This window comes from Cetorhinus maximus, chromosome 14 (assembly GCF_964194155.1).
Source record: "Cetorhinus maximus chromosome 14, sCetMax3.hap1.1, whole genome shotgun sequence".
In the NCBI taxonomy this organism is placed as follows: Eukaryota; Metazoa; Chordata; class Chondrichthyes; order Lamniformes; family Cetorhinidae; genus Cetorhinus; species Cetorhinus maximus.
In genome coordinates this window covers 47,774,250-47,794,243 of record NC_135892.1, presented here as the reverse complement: position 1 = coordinate 47,794,243, position 19,994 = coordinate 47,774,250, and the positions used below count along the sequence as shown (strand labels likewise).

At 38.4% G+C, this 19,994-nt stretch overlaps 1 protein-coding gene across 2 annotated transcripts in view; it reads right to left on the bottom strand.

Annotated features, from left to right (window-relative positions):
- Positions 1-5,863: 5,863 nt before the first annotated feature.
- Positions 5,864-19,994, bottom strand: part of sft2d1 (SFT2 domain containing 1) — a 62,790-nt gene continuing 48,659 nt past the window's right edge. The window contains exons 4-8 of one of the 2 annotated variants that reach the window (XM_078556871.1): positions 18,685-18,766; positions 13,090-13,125; positions 11,131-11,189; positions 7,461-7,490; positions 5,864-6,292 (exon numbers count right to left, since the gene is read on the bottom strand). In XM_078556871.1, the coding sequence (XP_078412997.1) occupies positions 6,253-6,292; positions 7,461-7,490; positions 11,131-11,189; positions 13,090-13,125; positions 18,685-18,766 (247 nt within the window). In that variant the 3' untranslated portion in view covers positions 5,864-6,252. The remainder of the gene's footprint in view (positions 6,293-7,460; positions 7,491-11,130; positions 11,190-13,089; positions 13,126-18,684; positions 18,767-19,994) is intronic. The other variant, XM_078556872.1, reaches the window with a different exon arrangement.

Sequence of the window (19,994 nt, the reverse complement as noted above, 5' to 3'; positions counted from 1 at the left end):
CGACAAGGCTGGTGCATTAAAGTCAGAAGAAATGAGTCCACCACTACCTTTAGAGGTTTTAAAGATTAAATTAAAGCATTTATTAACAAAGAGAAGAAAAATCTTAAACACGCACAAGCTACACAGTTATAACAGTTCCCAAAATTTCTACTTAACCAGATTCCCAACTACACCCCCTGCTAAGGCAACAGTCCAAATAGATTCCAAATTTATTATGTCATCCAACGATATTACCAAAAGCACCCACTGGACAATGGATTTCCAAGGCTTTTAACACAACTTTGATTACTGGAACAGCAAACTTCTTTGCGGTGGCTACAGGCTTTTCCTCCAATTTTGTTTCACACGGTGACCTTTCGAGATCTCACACGGCCACACCTCTCATAGCCTTCCGTCCTTCTTTAAATATATTTCTCCCTTTTTGATCTGCAAATCCTATTGTTTCAATTTAATTTTTAGAAGTTACTTTTCCCAGAATATAAAAATCTTCCATGTTCTCATTATGGCCAGCGCTGTTGGGAAAAAATAAACATAACCAGTTTACCTTACATATCTTGTCAGTTGTGAAAACCTTATCACATCCCTTTGAAAATTAAACACTTCTCCACTTATCTAAAAATGCAAATTCCATTCACACTGTCTCTGCTGAGACCTCCCTCTAGTTGACTCATCTTCATTTCAAATGCCTGTTTTACACCTAACTTCTTTGATAATTTAAATCTTGCAGTCTAATCATCTCTAGTTTAATCAAATAAGTCACACACATACACACAACCATACACACACAAAATGCCTGCTTTAAAGTATCGCACAATAATATTAGGAAAAATATGATAGTTCCTTGACAATAAACAACACACTAACCACTGTGACTTGTAGATTGACAAACAGTTCACCCTGCTTGGAATTTGTCGAATGTTTTCATCCATTCCTGCAGATATTATATCTATCTGAATAGAAATGTATCTTGAATTCTTCAGTAGGTGCAGTAGGCTAAAAGCCAACTTGCCATGTATTTCTTAAAATCTAGCTTAAATCCAAGGAATGCATAGAAAAATAGCTACAATATTTATTTTCAAATCACTATTCAATTTTTATTACAGTCTTATTATCTATTATGAACTATTAAAACAAATTAGTTCAGTCTATTAAATAACCCCTTTAAAGGGTACTGTCAAGCTCCCTTGATGGCTCAAGTGAATTTGTCCAGTGATTAGCTGATTCATACAGGCAAGGAAAGCACGAAGGAAGGTTTGCTTCTTCACCTGTGCTGAGTTAGTCAATTTTGCTAATGTATGGAGTGGGTTAGGGAGAGGAATATTGACCACATTTCTGGTTAGTAATTTAGCACTCCCTGTTTGAACTACACATACACCTGCTGAAAATAGGATCAGACCTACCTGAGATGCCGATGTGATTGAACAATTTGTCACTTACCAACAGGATGCATAGATAAATAAAGGAAACCAAGGCAAAGTATGTACAGTGACCAATGCTTCAAAATCTCAACTTATCAAGGAGTGTCTTCAAGAGTGGGATAGTAGAAAATTGGGAAGAAAAATAAGGAGCGCTATTTTTGCAAAACATGGTAAACATCTTTTCAGGTATTTTACAAATAGATGATGCAATGATAAAACACACTGATGTGAAAAGGTGTCATCATGAAGTCTGCAGTGGAGAAATATTTAAGATAAGATGCTATCAGTGTCTATCTGAGAATGCAGAGGTTATAAAGAATACTTAATATGGAACGAGATGAATTACGTTGATTATTAGCTGACTAGAGTTTGAAGAGCTGACTAAGTTAGTGCATTGGTCTGACCAGAGCATATTATTTACTTGGATTTTCAGAAGCTCCGTGTAAACTGCTTTTAAAGATGGTTGAAACTCATGGAAATTAGCTGGCTAGATTGAAAACTTATTTCCTTATTTGAATGACAGGTGAATTGTCCAAGTGGGCTTGGATTTGTATTGGCTCTATCAATATAATGCATTTTTAAAGACACCTTTGTTATAGAGGTCTTTAGAATTACCTCACCAATCTGCCTATTTGAAGTACAGGCCTTAAATACAGATAATCCACAATATGGTGATTAGCAAATGTTAGGCAAAGTGGTTTCAGGGAGGCAAGATATCATCATCAGAACCTAACAAAATTATTCCCCCGGCTGATATTACATTGATCCATACAAGCTTACTAAATAGAGGTCCACAAGGGATTGGTGCAAATGATTTTCTCCGCAAACTTCTAAAGGAACATAGCAGTGGCAAACACTCATGTGAAATGTATCCATAGATAAAAGGCATGCTTTTATATAACAGCTTATTGTCTGGAGGAATGTATTCAGTTCTGGGTACTGCACCACAGGATGGAAATATTTACCTTGGAGAAAGTGCAGATTCACCAGAATGATACTTAGAAGTTATTGTTAAATCATGAGGATAGGTTGCATAAGGTACTTCCTTTTGCGTAGATGTTTGAGCGGTGCTCAAAACAAGATGTTTCCAATTTCAAAAGGGTTCAACAGGGTACATGATGAGAAACTATTCTTCTAATGGAAGACCTGAACTGTTGTGTTCACCGATTTGTTATATATTTTATATTTCAGAACTTCTTCTTGTGCAGTCCCTCGGGATTGAGGATCATACTGGCCATCCTGAATAACTAGGGCTGTAGAAAGGGCTTTAAACTAAATAGAAGAGATGGGGGTAGGGGGCAGTGGGGGGTGTCCTATAGAGGGGATGTGAAGGCTTACGTTGCAAAAAGATATGGCAGGGGTGCTGGGTATCATTACCTAAATAGCTGCCATGAGTGAGACAGGAAGGGACAGAGTGTACAAACATTAAAAAAGCAGCAAATAGGGTCAAAAGGGGAAAAATGGTAAAAAGGCAAATTTAATGGCTCTTTACTTAAATGCACACAGTATTCGAACAAAATAAATGAATTAATGGCACAAATAGAGGTTAACGTGAAGCATCTTATAGCCATTTTGGAGACATGGTTAAAAGGAAATCAAAACTGGTAACTAAATATTCAGGGGTACGTGACTTTTTGAAAGAACAGGCAGGAAGGAAAAGGTGTTGGGGTAGCTTTGTTAGTATGAGATGGAATAAGTACAATAGCAAGAAATGATCTTGGTTCGGAAGATGTAGAATCTATATGGGTAGAGGTAAAGAATAACAAGGGGAAGACAACACTGGTGGGAGTAGTCTATTGGGTCCCTATCGTTAGCTATACTGTAGGACAGAGAATAAATCAGGAGATAATGAGGGCATATAAAAAAGGTAGTACATTAATTATGGGTGACTTTAATCTTGATGTAGATTGGGAAAATCAAATTGGCAGAGGTAGCCATGAGCAAGAATTCATAGAGTGTATTCAGGACTGTTTCCTAGAACAATATGTTGTGGATCCAACCAGGGATCAGGCTATTTTGGATCTGGTAATGTGTAATGAGATAGATTTAATAAATGATCTGAGAGTAAAAGATCTCCTAGGAAACAGTGACCATAACATGGTAGAATTTAGCATTCAGTTTGAAAGTGAGAAACTTGGGTCAGAAACCACTGTGCTCAACTTAAGGGTAATTACAATGAAATGAGGGCAGAGTTGGCTGGAGTGGATTGGGAAAGGAGTTTAGCAGAAAAGACTCTGCTGAATCCTCTTCAAACATTCCTCTGTCCTGATCGTCGACCTAACCTCCACTCCCATGCCCCAATTACATGCCTCCCAATTGGCATGTCCCATAGCCCAGATCACAAGCTAGCCTGTTGCCTAGTACTGATCGTAGGCCTCCCTCCTGCCCAAGACCTGATCAAAGACCTCACCTTCTTCCTGCCAGCCTAATTTCAGGCTTCACCATCTACCAATACTCCAGCCCCAACCCTAGGCTGCACCTCCTCCCAGTCCAATCACTGCCCTAGCCTCCTACCCCCAGCCGATATTACAGGCCTCACCCTGCTCTAACCTTACCCCAATCTCAGTCCTTGCTCCTACCCCAGCTCCAATTGCAATCATAACCCCAATCATTGGCTTCTCCTCCAATTGCAGACTTCCATTCCTCCCCAACCCCAATCGCAGACCTCGTTCCTCACCCACCAAACCCTGATCGGAGGGAGGCCTCGCTTTGCTAAGGCCAACAGAGCTTCCACATTTCTGGCTTTGCCAGATTCTCTGGCCTCACCCACACCCTTGCAAGTTTTCCTGCAAATATTGGAGTTTTATTTATGAAATTGATATGAGGTCCTGACAGATTATTAGAATGACAAAAGTACCATATCATTGGATGAACAGAATCTGCATATTATGGATGGCCAGGGACACACAATTATTCTGCAAATGGAGACGATTTGTGGATCAAAAAGTACAGAATTATCAGATTGACATACTGTGATGGAATTCGTGGTTTCAAAGCTTGTAATTTTTGGGACAGACCCTAATTGAAAAGAGAAACTGAAATGGGAAACCAAAAAGGGAAATTAAGAAAGAAACTGGGAGGGGACAATTTCCTAAAGAAACTAAGGCTGACCAAAAAACCCCTAAAACTTCTGGGGAGACCAAAACTCAGCAGATGATTCAGTGGTGCAGTACAGGCAGACTGAAGTAGTCAGAGGTTAGATCCAGAAGCTGAGAATAAGCAAAAATCCAGTTGCTGTGTCTGTTTCAGTTACTTGAAGTTAACATTGGTGGATCTACATAATCCAGATCATCAAAAGCAGAGTTGAAGAAGTTCTGCAGACCTGTGCCATTTTTGGTGAAGATGGTGTCCATGAAACTCGAGCTGATTTGGCACTGTCAGCTGGGGTTCAGGCTAAAATCCTAGAAGAGAAGCTGAAGTTCTTTGTGACAGAGGCGGAGTTTTGAAGGACTTTGTGACTGAAATTGATTACGTATAGGTTGAGTGGACTGTCTTTTACTTATATCTGCCATTTAATGTGCAATTTATAGTTTATAATCAACCACAATTTGCCTGTTCATTCATGTTTAACTTATGTTGATTCTGGATTTTAGAATATAGGTTACTAAAACAGTGTTTGCTGTATTTGACTTTTGTATAGTAAATCTTCTGTTTTAATCTGTGAGTTTGTAGCTTCATTCTTTCAGTAAATAACTGGGATTTCAGAATTTTTTTTTAAAAAAAGGTTGCTGGTCTCTACTGAGATCATAACAATACTCCAAAGCACACATTGGACAGATACAAAGGATTCTAACCAATCAAGGCAAAAGATGTTTGAAGAGGATTCAGCACAGATTTTGCAAAACAAAACTGTTACACTTGAGACTTTTATTTTTTTTATAAATTCCCTCTGAAAATCCATCAAATGCAACAGAAACCAACCCGAAGTTTCCAATGAGGAAAATCCAGCATCACCACCCACTTCCTCAGCATCTAGGCTACTGAGCCTCTCTCCTCTCTATCTTGTAAAGTTGAAAACAGAGGACACATAGATAGACTCGTTGAGATGAAAAAGTGGCCATGAACTGAGCAAAATTGGTGAAAGTTTTCATCAGGCCCAGGGATATGATTGACCTGAGAATAAGTATAAAGCACAGCATATAGTGACTCTGGTTAGGGCCAGGAGCCACTGATCACATCACAGCAATATCATATGCAGGACAGTGGTGAGCAGATTGAAGGTTAATATAAAATAACCTTGTTATTGCATTTTCTTTCCAGTATAATTACATGAAAAAATTTTGCAGGATCTTGGCTTCCAGGAAATAGACAAATAAACACACAAAATAATAAAAACTTTTACCTGAACAGAGTTATTATTTGAGTGTAATGTTGGTTCAATATTATATACAAGCTTTTGTTTATAGTATAAAGCAATAATCACTATAAAATAGCACTCAGATTCAATCTTTGCTAAATAAATGTTGATTATTATATTAGCTTTGCACTCAAATTCATAAGCAAAATTCATTTGTCACACCAGCAATGCAAATAAAAACACAGGTAATGCAAGTACAATGGAATGATGTCAAACATGAGACAATTACATAAAAGATGAAAATTCCTTGAATAAGGTCAAAGGCCTGATTCTTTGGAACAGCATATAATCATTAACATGTGCAATAGACATTTTTAAAACAAATTCATATTACATAATTTTCTATGTAATAAACAAATGCATAGTCTTTAGGAGTCATCCATGTAACAAAATATGCAGTAGGCAGGTCTTTTCCTATGGCCACAAGCAACATTCTGAAAGTGTCTCAGTCTTGGCTGTTTTTATTTTCCCCTGGATTTATTCTACACAAGAAGTGCAACACTTTATGACAGCATCCCTAAAAGATGACAGAAAAGAATTAGGAAATTACTTGCATTTATACGATACCTTTCACAACCTCAGGATGTCTCATAGTGTTTAATGGCCAAATACATACATTCGTAATACAATCATTATGTAATGAAAGAAAAGGTTGCAGTATAAGGACTGTGATATATGAACAATAAATGCACTGATACTCAGTTTAAAAAAAACCAGAACTGGGCCATATAATTAGGTTTTTGTGGGGTCCTCTAGATTCAGAACCAAGTTCCATAATCATTCTGCACATATTAGGATTGTGATGGTATTTATTAACGTCTCTTGAAAAAGGATGAAAGGAAATATACATATAACTACATCAATGAAGCTGCTAAAACCTTTCATGAGCTGCTCCATAACAGTAAACCAGGTTCCTTGATAATGAACGAATTACTTACTTGTCTTTCCATTAATACCTTTGAAATTTTTTATTTAAATAGCAAGTGTTGAATGTGGAGGATCAGGAAGCAGAAGCTGAATCACTCAGAATGAATGTCTCCCGAATTATGTTAAGATCAGCTAATAATGGGGCTATTTAATCCCAGAGGTGAAAGTGCAATGAGGTAACTTGATCTTGTACTCATATCCCTTCCCTTTAATAAATGCAATTTTTGTGTGATATTAATGCATCCACTACCCTGAGTGTATCACCTATAGCCATTTAAGCTATGAGGAAACAGGCTAGTACAGGTCTGATTTACTAGAGCTAGCTGATTCCCTTGGCTGGAGAGTCTAGAATTAAGGGTCATAGTCTCAGGATATGGGGTCACCCGTTTAGGACTCACATGAGCAGAAATGTCTTCACTCAAGAGGTTTGTGAATCATTGGAATTCTACACACTAGAGGGCTGTGGGCGTTCAGTTGTTAAGTATATTCAAGATTGAGATCACTAGATTTTTGAGCACCAAGAAATCAAGGAATATGGGAAATAGGGAGAAAAATGGAGCTGATGTAGAAATTCAGCCACAATCTTACTAAATGCCCTAGCAGGCTCAAGGAAGTATACATCTATTTCTTCTCCTATTTCTTATGCTGTTAAAATTGAATCAAGTAACTGCTGAAAATATAAAGACACACTCTCAGGGGACTGTTTGCAGATGCATACTTATATGTCCAACTTAAAAAGTGAAATTTTTCAGTCTCACCTTGCAAAGGGAATATATGACAGACTGTACCTGAAAAGGAAATTGGAAAGAGAAAGTCAGAAATCTCACCAAGGTCTGAATAAAATCAAAATATGAATTGTCTCAAAGTAGGAAAGGGACCTGCCTTTTGAATCATCAAGAAATTGTTCTAATCAGTGTTTTGAATTGCTGAACATATAATACACAATACTTCAAAGCTTACTGTAGCCAAACCAATTCACTTAAGATAAAACAAAATCACCACTTCCGTATAAAGACAAACAAAAATCACCACTGCAGTGTAAAATCACTATGCCTCATTAGAACTTAATGGTTCAGAGAAATTCCATCAATTTAGATTGTAAAGGAAATGCACCATTGTAACTGTGGTATGTTTTGTTTAGGAGTCATTTATATTAACCCATTGAATAAATGTGCACCTCTACATTTGTAATAACAGATTGTGGTTATAGAGTCATAGAGGTCTACAGCACAGAAAAAGGTCCTTCGGCCCATCGAGTCTGCGCCAGTCAAACAAGTACCTAACTATTCTAATCCCATTTTCCAGCACTAGGTCCATAGCCTTGTATCCCATGGCATCACAAGTGCACATCCAAATACTTCTTAAATGTTATTAGGATTTCTGCTTCTATCACTCTTTCAGGCAGTGAGTTCCAAAATCCCACCACCCTCTGGGTGAAAAAATTCCTCACATCCCCTCTAAACCTCCTGCCCCTTAGCTTAAATCTTTGCCCCCTGGCCCCGGTTATTGATCCCTCCACCAAGGGGAAAAGTTCCTTCCTGTCTACCCTATCTATGCTCCTCATAATTTTATACACCTCAATCATGTCCCCCCTCAATCTCCTCTGCTCCAGGAAAAATAATCCCAGTCTATCCAATCTCGCCTCATAACTAAAAGTCTCCAGCCCAGGCAACATCCTGGTAAATCTCCTCTGCACTTTCTCTAGTGCAATCACATCCTTCCTATAATGCGGATTCCAGAACTGCACGCAATACTCTAGCTGTGGCCTAACCGGTGTTTTATACAGTTCCAGCATAATCTCCCTGCTCTTATATTTTATGCCTTGTCTAATAAAGGCAAGTATCCAACATGCCTTCTTAATCACCTTATCTACCTGTCCTGCTACCTTAAGGGACCGGTGGACATGCACACCAAGGTCCCTCTCACCCTCGGTGCTACCATTCATTGTGTATTCCTGTGCCTTGTTTGTCCTGCCCAAGTGCATCACCTCACACTTATCTGGATTAAATTCTATTTGCCACTGATCAGCCCATCTGACCAGCCCATCTATATCCTCCTGTAATCTAAGGATATCCTCCTCATTATTTACCACTCCACCAATTAGAGGTAGCTAACTAGAACAAATGTCTAATAAACTTGATGCTGATGTTTGTTAGGAGCACTAAGTCAACTGGCATGTTTAAGGTAATTACACTCTCTACAAAAGGGTTCTGCGGGTAAAACAACAACAAACATTTAAATAGCACTTTAAACATAGTAAAACATTGCAAGGCACTTCAAATGAGGCAAGTAGTGCATGAACATTATAGCACTGTGTTAAATTTTTGGATCAATTCAAAGTGTAAAGGTGAGGCTGTAGCAACCCTTATATTTCTATTAACAGTGCAAAGATTTGGCTTAAATGCCACCAATTTGTGGTGCAGATCCAGTAATAATGTTCTTGTGGAGAATAGTAATCATGCCTATCAACTTAGATAAAAACAAAAAGCTAAAAGCTACTGCGGATGCTGGAAATCCAAAACAAAAACAGAATTACCTGGAAAAACTCAGCAGGTCTGGCAGCATCGGTGGAGAAGAAATCAGTTGACGTTTCGAGTCCTCACGACCCTTCGGCAGAACAGAACTGAGTTCAGTTCTGCCGAAGGGTCGTGAGGACTCGAAACGTCAACTGATTTCTTCTCCACCGATGCTGGCAGACCTGCTGAGTTTTTCCAGGTAATTCTGTTTTTGTTATGCCTATCAACTTCATGGCTCAAGGTGATACTCATTAGTGAGTTAACTGTGGCGGCTTACCTCTGTGAAATTGGTTGCACCTTCATCCCACCCTCTGGTTATCCTGATATATCACTGTGGATTGTAGCCTTCTATGATTACAAATTTCCTGTTGCCTCTTTTACCTTTTAGCAGTTATCAATCTAGTGTGCTTCCAAGCACTGGTTCATAGCAGATGGCAGTTACTATTTTGGTACGTTTATTATTTAGATTGCTTTGGTCTTCTCCCTTTAGGCTCCAAACCCTCCCTTACCAATAATACTCATTCACCTAGGTTCACCTGCCTATTTTTCCTCTTATTCTTAGCTCATTTTTATCCTCCAAATTTTCCCCACTTTGCCCCTAGGGATGTACAATTCCCACAATACTGAATACTCTGCAGTACCTCATTCATGCAGCCATTCTTTTATGAACCATGTTTCAGTTAATCTGCTGTTGAAACCCTCATCCGTGTCGTTGTTACCTCCAGACATAACTTTGCCAATACTCTCCTGACCGAGTCTCCCATGTTCCACAAACATGAGCTCATTCAAAGTCTGCTGTCCGTATCCTAATCCGCACCAAGTTTTGCTCACCCACCACTGCTGTGCTCACTGACCTGCATTGGCTGCTGGTTCATCAACATCTTAATTTTAAAATTCTCAACCATTTTTTCAAAACCCTCCATGATGTCACTGCTCTCTATCTCTGCAACTTGCTCCAGCCCTACAATTTCTAAGATCTCTGTGCTTTCCCAATTCTGGCATCTTGTGCACCCCCAATTTTAATGGATCTGCCATCACCTTCAGCTACCTTGACCCTAAGCTTTGTAATTCCTTAAACCTCTCCATTTCTTTACCTCTCTTCCCTCCTTCAAAACCAAGCTTAAAAACCTTCCATTCTTCAGTCCTAATATCTACTTGTGTGGCTTGGTATCAAATTCTGTTTGATAATGCTCCAGTGAAGCGCTTTGAGATGTTTTACTACAATAAAGGCACTATGTAAATGCAAGTTGTTATCGTTGTTTCTACTATCACCTAGGCTAAAATAGATAATTCAATATTTGGTGAAATAAAGGTACTATAAAAACTGCAAATAAAAGATAATCAAAATTTAGCTTAACATAAAAGTTGTGAATTTTAAAAATTATAGTGAGTAGGTGATTATGTTTAACAGTTATTCTATAAATGATACTGCTATTATCTGCTTGTTTCATTACGGTTCAATAGTTTGCTTTGACAGTTAAAGTATAAAATAGGATTGAGTGCGTTATTCTGCAGCTTTGTGAAGAGAAGGATCCCATGGAGGCAGAAGTAATCTAATGAAACATTCTTCACTCGTTTTTTGACCAGGTTTTGCATGTTAAGTAGAAACAATGTCTAGGATATAAAGACTTCATCACACCTAAGTGACAAATCTGTACCAAAATAACTATTAAGTAAAATGATTTATAAATGGTTATGGCCACTTTCCATTCGTATAAGTTGAACGGTGGAACAGAAAGCCACCTTTATTCTAAAGGCATGCATTTGGATGGATGTAGCTTTCTGTATCTGAATATACTGCAAACGATTTTACAGATTTAACAGTTACTATAACCAAGTAATAACTGAGATAAGATTGGGAGTACATTTGTTTTAACTCATTCTGTTTTATGTCCTGAACAATGAGTCTTACCAAGTTGTTGCCACGAACTGCAATATACAGAAGATAAGGGCGAGTCCTTTTTTCTGCCACTGAAACAAAAAAGCAATTTGACTTTTTCAGCAGGTTAAAATGCTTAACACATAAGGTAATTAGCTGACAGCCATAACAGAAAACTACACAAACCATTTTATTGGCCACTGCAGTTGTACTAAAAACTGTTGAATAAAAATCACAAGTACAACTTCCATGGCCAGAATCTTCGGGTCGGCATGTGGGGGTGGGCCCCGCTCGCCGACGTGTAAAATGACGCGCGGTTACGTTGGGCGTGTCCCCTGACGTCACCGCACATCATTCCAATTTTCAGTTCAGTGGGCGGGCACCAGAGTTGGCTGCGCGCTTGCCAAACTGTCAAAGGCCTGTTAAGGACATTTAAATATAAATTAAAATACTTAACAGAGCTGCCCATTCAACCTTAAGGTTGGTGGGCAGGCGAAGAGCCCAGGCGGCCTTCGCATTTATCATGAAACCTCATCCACAGGCGGGATGAAGTTTCATGTAGTGTTCATAAATTGAATTAAAGTTTTTATTGAAGTTCATTGAGATGTCCCAGCTCACATGACACTGTCACAAGAGCGGACATGTCTTAAAAAATATGTTTTTCTTTATTTAAATTATTGATAATGAAACTAATCTCCCTGAGGCAGCTCTGTGCCTAGGGAGATTTCTGCATTCTTTCATGCGACTCAGCCTACTCCCCCCGCCCGCACAGGGAGCACTCAGCGCTTCCGGGTGCGCATCACGCTGGGCGGGCCTTAATTGGCCTGCCCACGTAAAATGGCGGTGCACAGCCGATTGCGGGTGGTGATCGGCTGTGCGCCCGCTCAGCCCCCCTGGCAGGGAGAAAATTCTCCCCCATGTTGCAGGATTATAGAACAGATAAAAATGGAAGACCAGGCAGAAAAAGTGATCTAAAATGTAAACCAGGCTAGAAGATAACGATGCCTGTTACTACTGTGACGACACATGCTACACATGAATGTCAAGCAGATACACCATGCACTACATAAATATTATTCCAACCCACACATTCCAGTAGCATCATTTAATTTTTCTAATTCCTAACATTACAGTTAGACTAATTTCATTAGGCAATTTCTGATTTCATCTATTCAGATACGAGATCATTATTAAAATTAGATATGGCACCATAATGGGGAGTCCAAAAAAGGGGCACAACCTTAAAATTAGAGATAGACCATTAACAAGTGATGTGGAAATCTGGAACTCTCTCCCCCCAAAAAGTTGTTGAAACCAGGTCAATTCAAAATATTAAAACTGAGATTGATAGTTTTTGTTAGGCAAAGGTTACAGCATCAAGGTGGGGGATGGAGTTAAGATATAGATAAGCCATGATCAAGTTGAATGGTCGTACACGCTCGAGAGGCTGAATGGCCTACTGTTGTTCCTGCATACTTAATGTTTTGTATGCAATATTTTATCTATAGTGCAGCCGGTGCCACAAAAGAGAAGGCACCATCTTATAATGTTTCAAAGAAACCTAAGTGGTCAGTGTACTTAACAGCAGTAACAAATTTGGAAGCAAGTTACAAACATGCATTTTAACTCTTTCTGGGGTTCAGTTCCATGTACATATCAGTGCTTATTGAAGTGATTATTCTTCACATGAGAACTTGAAGAGTGAACATTGGCAATCACCTTGCACACTTCCAAGTAAATAACACAAGACGGGTGATCAGGAGAAGCTATCTTGACTGATTTCTCTTTCCCCACTTCCCCCAAGCTTTATGTTACCTCAGCATAAACCAAAGGTTGAATTGGAGAGAGATCTTTTGACCTGCACAGCTTAGTATGACAGAAGTTTATGGATTTACATACTAGGCAATTGGGGGACCTCCATACAATTTTCTTCTTAATGTTAATTACATTTTATACCAGAGCAAAAAAAGGGACACCATATATGGCACCTACCCAAAAGACTGCACATAGTGTTAAGATGAAGCACAGCTATAGAATAAAAGAGAAAAATGTTATTTTAAAAAAACTACTACTGTACACATGCAAGTAATTCCAGTAACTCATACTCAAACAAGCCACTGCTACAACTACTTGGAATGCTCACTTTGGATGAACTACTTTGCAACCAGTCAATTTGCAAGAATCTGCCTGCCTGAAGGCTGTATGAACAAACATTTTCTCCTCTTATAATACATTCTTTTATTAGTTTTTTCACACTAATTACCTGTGGACACTGATAGAAAAAAAGGAGATAACCTCTTTCCATTTCATGATTAATTTTGAACTAAATCAGCAGCCTAGAGAAGGAAATAGTAAGAAAGGAGAAACTAACCAATTTTAGTCTTGAAGTGACACTGTATACCATAATAGAATTTGTTTGTCACCCACATATTGTAACTACTATATTATATGAAGGCAGAAAGATGGTGTATAACTTATTAGAAAATAAATTCTGATACTACCTTCCAAAGTAATCCAACAATAGTTTGTTGCATTAATCATATTTCCCTTTAGAAGTGTGGTATGCACCTGGTGGAAGTTAACTTCCAGTACAAGTTCGACAAACATATAAAGAATCTTGCACAATAATTGATCAGAAAAGTGTTTCTTCTACAGACGACAAAAGATCATTTTTTGCAGCTTGTGTTCAATAACTCTTGAACAGGTAACAAGTTAATTCAGAACAAACCATCTCCTCGTGGATGATGTAGTAAATAGCTTCAGCATCAACGGTCAATCTGATGTACATCCTGGAAAAGGGATCATGAACAAAATTTTTCTGGCTTGTTGATGGTGATTTCTGGTCACCAGATGTACCAATATCTATAGACCAGTGAGTGGAAATCTAACACCATTTAACATTCCAGGCAGTTTATTGGTAGTTTGGAGGTAAAAATTCAAAGAGAGATCTGATCAAAATAGCAAAGAGCAGGAGCTCGCAAACAAAACAAAGGAATACATTGCTCAGGGAAGCACTTCGAAATAGAATGGGAGAAGTACCAGTTTGTTCATAATTTTTTTTTTAAAAAAAGGACTGAATCTTTATTATTTTCTCTATGATAAACTTGGCTGACTCCTATGATACGAGGATGACAATGTAATGTAAAGTGCACCTCTCAAAGTGAATGCAACAGTCTCTCTTTTAGTGGTCATCAGTTATGTAGCCAAAATGCCAAATTATTTTTCAAACAGAAAATTAGCTGAGGTAGAGAGATATTAAGAATCTACAATATTATACAAGTATAAAAATTAACCAAAAATCACTTTGCCTTCAATTACTGTGGAATGTGTGTTTAAATCTTAGCATTGATGGTGTACATTTCAGTGCCAATACAACACACATTAGTTTATTTTCTCATGTCCATTGTTCCTTAATGGATTTACTCTCTATTTTCAAATGTTTTGAATTAACCTGCCTTATCCATTCGAATGACATTCAAAATAGTAGCTCTGAAAGGATAATCTATTAAGTGGCATGGGGTTATCACTGTCAAATCATATTAAAAATAACTTGAGAAATTAGGTATAAAGATAAAGGCCCTTATTGCAAGCTAGAGTTAAGGTGGACAAGTTGAAAGACAACAAGGTACATTCGGATGCAGTGTTTATGTAACACTTGGGGATGGCCTGAATATATGGTCAGAAGCTCACCTCGGAGTAAAATACAATATCAAAGTTGTGAACAGTCTGGTTCAGCCTCAGTTGTTGTTTTTCCTACCAAAATGTAAAACTTCACACTTCTCTGCATTAAATTTCCTCTGCCATGTGTCCACACATTCCACCAGCCTGTCTATGTCCTCTAAAAGTCTATTATTAACTTCCTCACAATCCATAATACCTACAGGTTTTGTGTTCTCTGCAAGTCCAAGCCGTCAATATATATCAATAAAGTCAGTGGGTCTAGTATTGATCCCCGGGGAACCCCACTGTTTACCCTCCTCCGGTCTGAAAAGCACAACTATCTGCTTGCTGTCATTCGGCTAACTTCCTATCCATGTTGCCACCGTCCCTTTTATTCCATGAGCTTCAATTTTGCTGGCAAGCCTACTTTGTGGCACTTTATCAAATATGTTTTAGATGTCCATGTACAACACATCAACCACATTACCCTCATCGACCCTCTCTGTTACTTCATCAAAAAGCTCAATCAAGTTAATTAAACATAAGTTGTCTTTAACAAATAAATGCTGGATTAATTAATCCACACTTGTCTAAGTGACTGTTAATTTTGCCCCAGCTTATCATTCCTAAAAGTTTTTCCATTACCAGGGTAAACTAATTAGCTTGTATTTGCTGAGTTTATCCTTACACCTGTTTTTGATCAAGGGGGTAACATTTGCAATTCTCCAGTCCTCTGGCACCACACCCGTGTCTAAAGAGGATTGGAAGATTATGGCCAGTGCCTCCTAAATTTCCACCCTCACTTCCCTCAGCATTCTCAGATCCCATCTGGTCCTGGCAACTTATCAAATTTAAGTACAGCCAAGCTTTTCAGTGCCTTCTTTTTATCAATTGTTCACCGATCCAGTATCTCGCCTTGGCTTTGGCAACATCATCTTCTTTGGTAGAGACAGATGTGAAGTACTCATTCAGTCGCTCAGCCATGCCCTCTGCCTCCATACATAGATCCCCATTTTTGCCCCTGATCACCCCATCCATCTTTTTATTAGCCTTTTACTATTTAAATGCCCATAGAAGACTTTTGGATTCCCCTTCATGTTAGCTGCCAGTCTCTTCTTATTCTGTCTTTGCCTTTCATTTTCCTTTTCACTTACTTATGAACTTTCTTTAGTTTAGTTTGCTACAGGTTAGTGGGAACAAGAGGTGGTGACATGGGCAAGGTGAGCGTTGAGAAGGCATGAAGGGAGGCAGGAGAAACTAGAGAAAGATAGGAGTTCAGGGTAAAGGCATGAGGGAACCTTAGAGGAAGTTTGGTCTGGTGGGCTAAGGGAAGAGAGGGAAGCAAGAGGCGGAAGCTGAATGGATCTCCATCTTAGTGACAAAAAAGCCCATGAGCTCCTCATATTTGATGTTGGGAACAAGGCGGCTGGTTTCCATAGCAGAAAGAAGCTAGGGGTTATCTCTGCATTACAGGAATAGTGAGCAGTTGGCTGGAAGGAGCTGGGCCAGTTAATGCTTTATGTCGCCCAGATAGATCTGGCTATGAATGGCAGTAGACCGCCATATTCGTTCAAGTCTGTGACCCTTGGATTAAGGAATGTGGACTTGAACAAAAAATGCAGATGGTGCAACAAAAATCACTGTTGCAATGAATGTTAACTGAATCGTTTCAAGGCTAGTGTTGGGGAACATTCACAAATGCACCAATTTAAACAAAGAGACTGATTAAAAGATACCAAGAACAACACATGGCAAACTGTTGGAATGTGACAATAATGAGTAACAGCATGAATAACCCAAGAATTTCTCGGATGACATTTCAAAGTCAGAATTAATAACTGAAAATTCCAACAGGTTAATTATTAACCAATAAGAACACTTGGGGCTTGATTAAACAGGAAGAATGAAGAACATTTTGAATAATAGAAGTTGCTTTTACGTCAAGAAGCTGCTTCCAACACAAGGAGCTATCTAGCATTGTATTTGGACGAACCCAGTCAAAGCGCTACTCGGGAATATTTTGCTGCCTCTGACGTTTACGTGTGCGTTTATGTAACAGAGTTGTCCTCAATGTTGCTCCTACTGCTCGAGGTAACTCTGCAGTACAAAGGGGACTGAGTATAAACACATCATAAGTCTAAATGCTCCACTTCCTCTGGAAAAGAGGGAGAAAATAAAGGGGAAGGAAAGGAGTCTGGATTGAAATCTATGAGCCTTTCATGATCCTTGCAATGTTTTGTGCTGGTCTGAGCAGAGTCTTGAAGAACAAATTACATTTATACAGTACCTTTTATGTCCTCAGTATCCCAAAGTGCATGTTACAAATTTGGTCTACTGTAGATATATTTACGGTTCAAGAGTGTAAGCTGCTTCTGTAAACAGTTTGACAATCTTACTTTTGAGAGCGTTGCCCACAATGCCCTATATCTACCTGTATAGTAAAGAGAGACCTAAAGACAGAAACCCTATGATCAGAACTGGATATTGGTACCTTTTTTGCATGTATTTTGTCAATCTCTCCAATAATAGACCATGTTAACACTAGAAAAGGCAATATTTGGTTCAATTTAAAAGAAAAACTGTTTTCCTCCCCACAGCAAGATAAAATGTACAGAGGAAAGCTTTGAGGGTGTGAACTCAGTACATTTCAATCTCCTATAAGTTCACTGCATCATGTACTAATTCGTATACAGAAGGTGGTCACTAACCTGACCCAGAACTTGCAAGCAGTTCTGGGCCTATATTTTGTACCTTACTCAGATGGTGACTTATTCAGCTTGTATGGCAATAAGGAGCAAGAAATTGCCCAGTCATCTGGAACCAAGTATTTAAAGATCAGCTTTTAGGTAAGGAGTTTGTTTTTTTTTGAAATATGAATTCTTCCTTTTCTACTACTTTTCAGGATGCCCTGATGAGCTGAGCTGGTTGCCCATGTGGGGGTAAATTTGTTATTCCAGTTGCCTCCCAAAGGCTGCAAGAAGGTATTTAACATGCTTTTAGCCACGACAATAATCAACTAATTTTTTTTCTAATGGGAAAGACTGTTGCCAATGATGGGTACAGTCCACTGAAGGGCATAGGGTCTTGTACTGCAGAGCAGGCAGGGATCACAAATGACTGCTTAAAGTATGATTTCCTTGAGGGACAAAATCCCAGGGTAATTGTCCTTTATCGGGAAGATTGCACGTAGAGGCTGAACAAATGTAGAACAGCAATTTTGTAGACAAACTGAAATCATAAACATGGATGTCCATTCTTGCATATTTGTTCAGAGGAGGAAAAATAGGAGTCTAAGTTACTAGCCTGTCAAATTCACATTGCTAGATTGACAATTCTACAACAAATAATCCTGTTTAAGTCAAATAATGGATGAAACAGATATTGAACACAGCAAACAATGTTCTACTGCAAGACAAATAGATGTACACAAACATTGTAATTTGAAAGAAACCTTTCCAATCCATTAACAAAATAACATTTGAAGCCCCAATGGAGGATGAGAGCCGACACAGCGATCCAATTTTTCAGCAAGCTCCGGTCATTTACTTAATACCCGTAGTTTAAAACAGGGAAGTACAAGTGCAGCATTATCAAAGCCAAGGAACGGCTGACATATTTCCAAAGATTACAAATAGTATTTTTGTTCATGGGGCTGGCAAGAAAGGAAGATCAAAAACAAAAATACTAATATAAAGCAGTCTTGCACAATGACAACTTGGATCTTTGCGAGCTTCAAAAAGACTTGCACTTTTAAAATTATTCAGAATAATTACTGGAAAAATAACAACTTCAATTCCTTACAGGAGTGTCCTTTTAAGATAGAATACCTTGTATAGGCTTGCTGAGCTTATTGAAAGAATACAAGCCGAATTTACAAACACTAGAACTGGTAAAAGCAAGAGCTTTGTGTTATAAAGTTCTAATTACCAACATAACAATAGTGGTAACCAAGCGGTTTGGGTCAACCATCTTCTTCAGTTGCTTCAATGGTCCCATGAGAAAGCAGGTGCTGGAATGAACAGACAGACAGCAGATTAAGTTTTCAGAAACTAAGTTTTGCAAACAAGAGTCTTTTGAGCAGAGGAAGAAAAAAAATCTACAGTTGTCAGGTAATAAATGCCCGATTATTAATAATCTCAACAAGAATCATTCCTTTGCTTAACTGTAAACAAAAGATTTCTTGATGTGCAGCTTTTCACACAATAGTATTTATATGAAAGTAAAACTTGTATTCGTTAATGTAGATTTCACTTTGTCATCACTGTCATCATGTCTTGACTTTGCACTCAATACTAATTCAAAGTATTAATTGTATTAAAGTGCACTGAAAACAGTTACCATTCACGCTTTCTCCAATGTCTTCACTGGTATGTGATGGTTTGAAAACAAGTCAGAGTATATTCAAGACAGAAATCAACAGATTTCTAGATATCAAAGATATCAAGGGATATGAGGATAGTGCGGGAGAATGGAGTTGAGGTAAAATATCAGCCGTGATCTAGTTGAATGGCGGAGCGGGGTCAAGGGGCCGAATGGCCTACTCCTGCTTTGTTTCAACAACCTAACTGCATCTCTTACAAACTAAAATCTGCATATCTGCTGCAGATCACTGCAAATTTATCTTGGAGAACACAGGGTATGTCTGCCACACTGAAAAGTGGCAAATGTCAACTTTAGAACACTTTATAGCATAAACTAAGAGAAAATGATTTACAATTAAAAGTGACACAGAAGCAAAATATAAGGAAAATACTGAACACCATAAAATTTGTATAAAATAAAGAATGGAAAGAGTCTAAATGTTGATTTAAGAATATTGCTTTCAGCTTTTAATGATTTCTTGGAATAAACTCTTTTTTGAATGAATTAGATAAAATTCATGATAAAACTCATGTTCCTTGCTAAAGAATAGAGTCTCAAAGAATACCTTTTGGGATGGATGAGACATTACCACAACAATTTACATTTATATAGGACCTTTAATGGAGTACATGTCCCAAGGCACTTCACAGAAATGTAAGCAAACAAAACTGACAGTGAGCAAAGGAAGGAAAAAAAAGGACAGGTGACTAAAACTTGCAAGAAGTTGGATTTAAGAAGAGTCTTAATGGGGTCAAGGGAGAGAATGCCAAAGCTTAGGACAGTAGACGGCTGAAGGCATGGCCTCCAATGGTGATGTGAAGGAAGTGCTTGATGCACCAGAATCTAGGGTTGGAGCAACACACAGTTCTTAGACG